This window comes from Montipora capricornis, chromosome 8 (genome assembly GCF_036669925.1).
Source record: "Montipora capricornis isolate CH-2021 chromosome 8, ASM3666992v2, whole genome shotgun sequence".
NCBI classification, from domain to species: domain Eukaryota; kingdom Metazoa; phylum Cnidaria; class Anthozoa; order Scleractinia; family Acroporidae; genus Montipora; species Montipora capricornis.
Window position 1 is genome coordinate 51,175,613 of NC_090890.1, and position 2,500 is coordinate 51,178,112.

The 2,500-nt window shown below is 38.8% G+C and overlaps 1 protein-coding gene across 1 annotated transcript in view; it reads left to right on the forward strand.

Annotated features, from left to right (window-relative positions):
• Nucleotides 1-1,473: 1,473 nt before the first annotated feature.
• Nucleotides 1,474-2,500, forward strand: part of LOC138060697 (ras-related protein Rab-37-like) — a 14,913-nt gene continuing 13,886 nt past the window's right edge. The window contains exons 1-3 of the mRNA XM_068906551.1: nt 1,474-1,731; nt 2,171-2,281; nt 2,429-2,470. Of these exons, the coding sequence (XP_068762652.1) occupies nt 1,489-1,731; nt 2,171-2,281; nt 2,429-2,470 (396 nt within the window). The 5' untranslated portion in view covers nt 1,474-1,488. The remainder of the gene's footprint in view (nt 1,732-2,170; nt 2,282-2,428; nt 2,471-2,500) is intronic.

Sequence of the window (2,500 nt, forward strand, 5' to 3'; positions counted from 1 at the left end):
TGGCAAATGACATACGGTGTTCGTCTGTAATAGCTTACGTTATCTTTTATTCTCTGTTTGCCTCAAGAAACCTGTATCTGTTGTGAAAATAGCATCACCTAAACCCCCAGTGTTGGCAGTCGATGATCTTTCCATTTAACAAGTTCTTATCTATTTCATAGAGCAACCATGTCAACAAAATGTGGGCGATTAGGTGTTTTTTTAAGGTAGACCCGACTAACTGTGTTCGAGCCAGACATTTTATGGTAGTTTTCATCAAAAGGATTACTTACAATCCAGTGGCATTTTACTAAAAACGATTACACACCTTTCGTTGTCACGTATGAACGAATTGATCGCCGGTTAATCATTCTTGTGATAGAAAGTGAGCAGAGCGTTGGAATGGGGGGAGGTAGTGGGTTGTCGAAAGTACAGCACTTCACCCTCTTCCCCTCTCCCCCTATGAAATCTTTCGAATAATCATCTTTTTATCTTCTTTCTGCGTAGTTGACAACGGTTGAAGTTATTCCTACGCCAATAATGTCTAGAGATGATGGTCACTTGTGTTGTAACGTAAGTCAATATTCAGATTTTTTCAGTTTCTCGTTTGTGTTTTCTCAAGCATCGTTTAGTTTTGGTGTTGGATACGACGGAATGTTAACTTTTCATCGGCAGAATTTGTGAGAAATATTCCCAAAGTGGTTCTGTGATTTTACTTAATGTGCTCCCAATGCGTTGTGCAAATGGGTGCAGATGAATTGACGATGGGAATCGGTACAAGTAATTTGAAGATTTGAATTAAATGTGAAGTACTTGATTAAGGTTAAGTCTGATACGAGTCTAGTGGCCCATCAGGCCGGCGCTTATCTCCGGTTACTGTAGCATGAAGCGACTAGGAGTATTTCTATTCCCCCCTGGATGGGATGCTAGTCCGTTTTATTCATTTCTCCGGAACGTTTCTATTTAATGCCTTGTTTTCAACAAGAACAAGCGAAACCCTTTCACTTTCTATGGGACATGAACAAAATTTAAACCACCCATCGTGTAATTTGACAAACGTGTTCATGTGAGTGTGGTCGCTTACAAGAGAAGAAATTCTCGTTTTGCTCATTAAATCAATCTAAACCATTCTTACATGTAAATAGATTGAAAACGACTTTATTTAATGAGAAATTAAGTGCAATCAACTTTTGAATCAGAAGTTGTGACCTTTCAAAGAAATATTGACACTGTGTACCTTAACTAATATAGCCACCATTCTGCAGTTATCATGGCGGCGCAGGGTCTTCGATTTGTGCGAAACACGCGCTCCGGCAAAAATAATTTTTGTTCAAAATATGTTAGAGACCACAGCCTCGTCAAAGTCTGCAGCACAATCTGAATTGTGTCTCGTTTGTTTTTCTTAAGTTTGTTTACTTAAAAGTTATTTACTTAAAGAAAACAATGCCGAAAATTTCACGCATTCGCGGAATTTCCCACGCAAAAAAATAATTTGGCGGGAAGAGGGTGATGACGTCATTTATTGATGCTAATGTATGTGATGAGCATGGTTTCACCATCAACCTCAAATTCAGACGAGTAAAGAATTTTAAATGCTTCTCGTCGAATATATGTACGGCATGTGCTCGTCTAGACAAGAGGAATATCACCGATAATACCGGATCTCCACTGAGGGCGATTTACAACGCCATGTCGCATTTGCAGAATGGACCAAAGCGTAATGCAGGCGAGAATTTCGATGTTGCTTGTAAGGTAGGCGATTAAACTCTGATCCCTAGCCGCCTAGGTCGAGGATAATCTTTGGTAATTTGCAAGAAATAGCAGTGTTTCTTTTTCACTAGGTAATTTTCAGAGACCCAGAGTTTTTATTGTGCTTTGGCGGTTCGACTTGGTTAATATTCGATCTCCTCCTTTGAAGATTCGGCGCTTCGTTAATTAATTTCTTCCCTGCAAATCGAAGAAGTCCCACCTCGTTCGAATGATGAAATGACCTGTTCATTCTTGTATTGTTTGTTTAGTTGTATCTTCTTAAGCAAGGACTAAAACGTTAATAATTCGCTTTGATAGAGCTAAACTTCCTCGCCTTGTTTTCTTTGATCCAAACGTACAGCGCCATATTAAAATGACGCCTCGGAAGTTTTTATTGCAGCCGGTTACATATATTCTCGCTTTTTAAAATATTTTATGTCAGGTGATGTTGCTGGGAGATTCAGGAGTTGGAAAAACATGTGTTCTTGTTCGATTTAAAGATGGAGCTTTCCTCTCTGGCTCTTTTATTTCAACTGTGGGAATTGACTACAAGGTGATCACGATCGATGCAATTTCTTAATATCTAAAATCAGCTGGATATTGTCTTTCATGTGCTCTTTAAGATGTATATCTTTCAATGTTTTGGTTCATCTCTCCGGGAGCATCGTTTTGTATATAACTTTACTATTCACACTTGCAGAATAAAGTCGTAGAAGTTGACGGAACCAAAGTAAAGTTACAGGTACGTGTATAAAGACCGACTTTAAGTTTA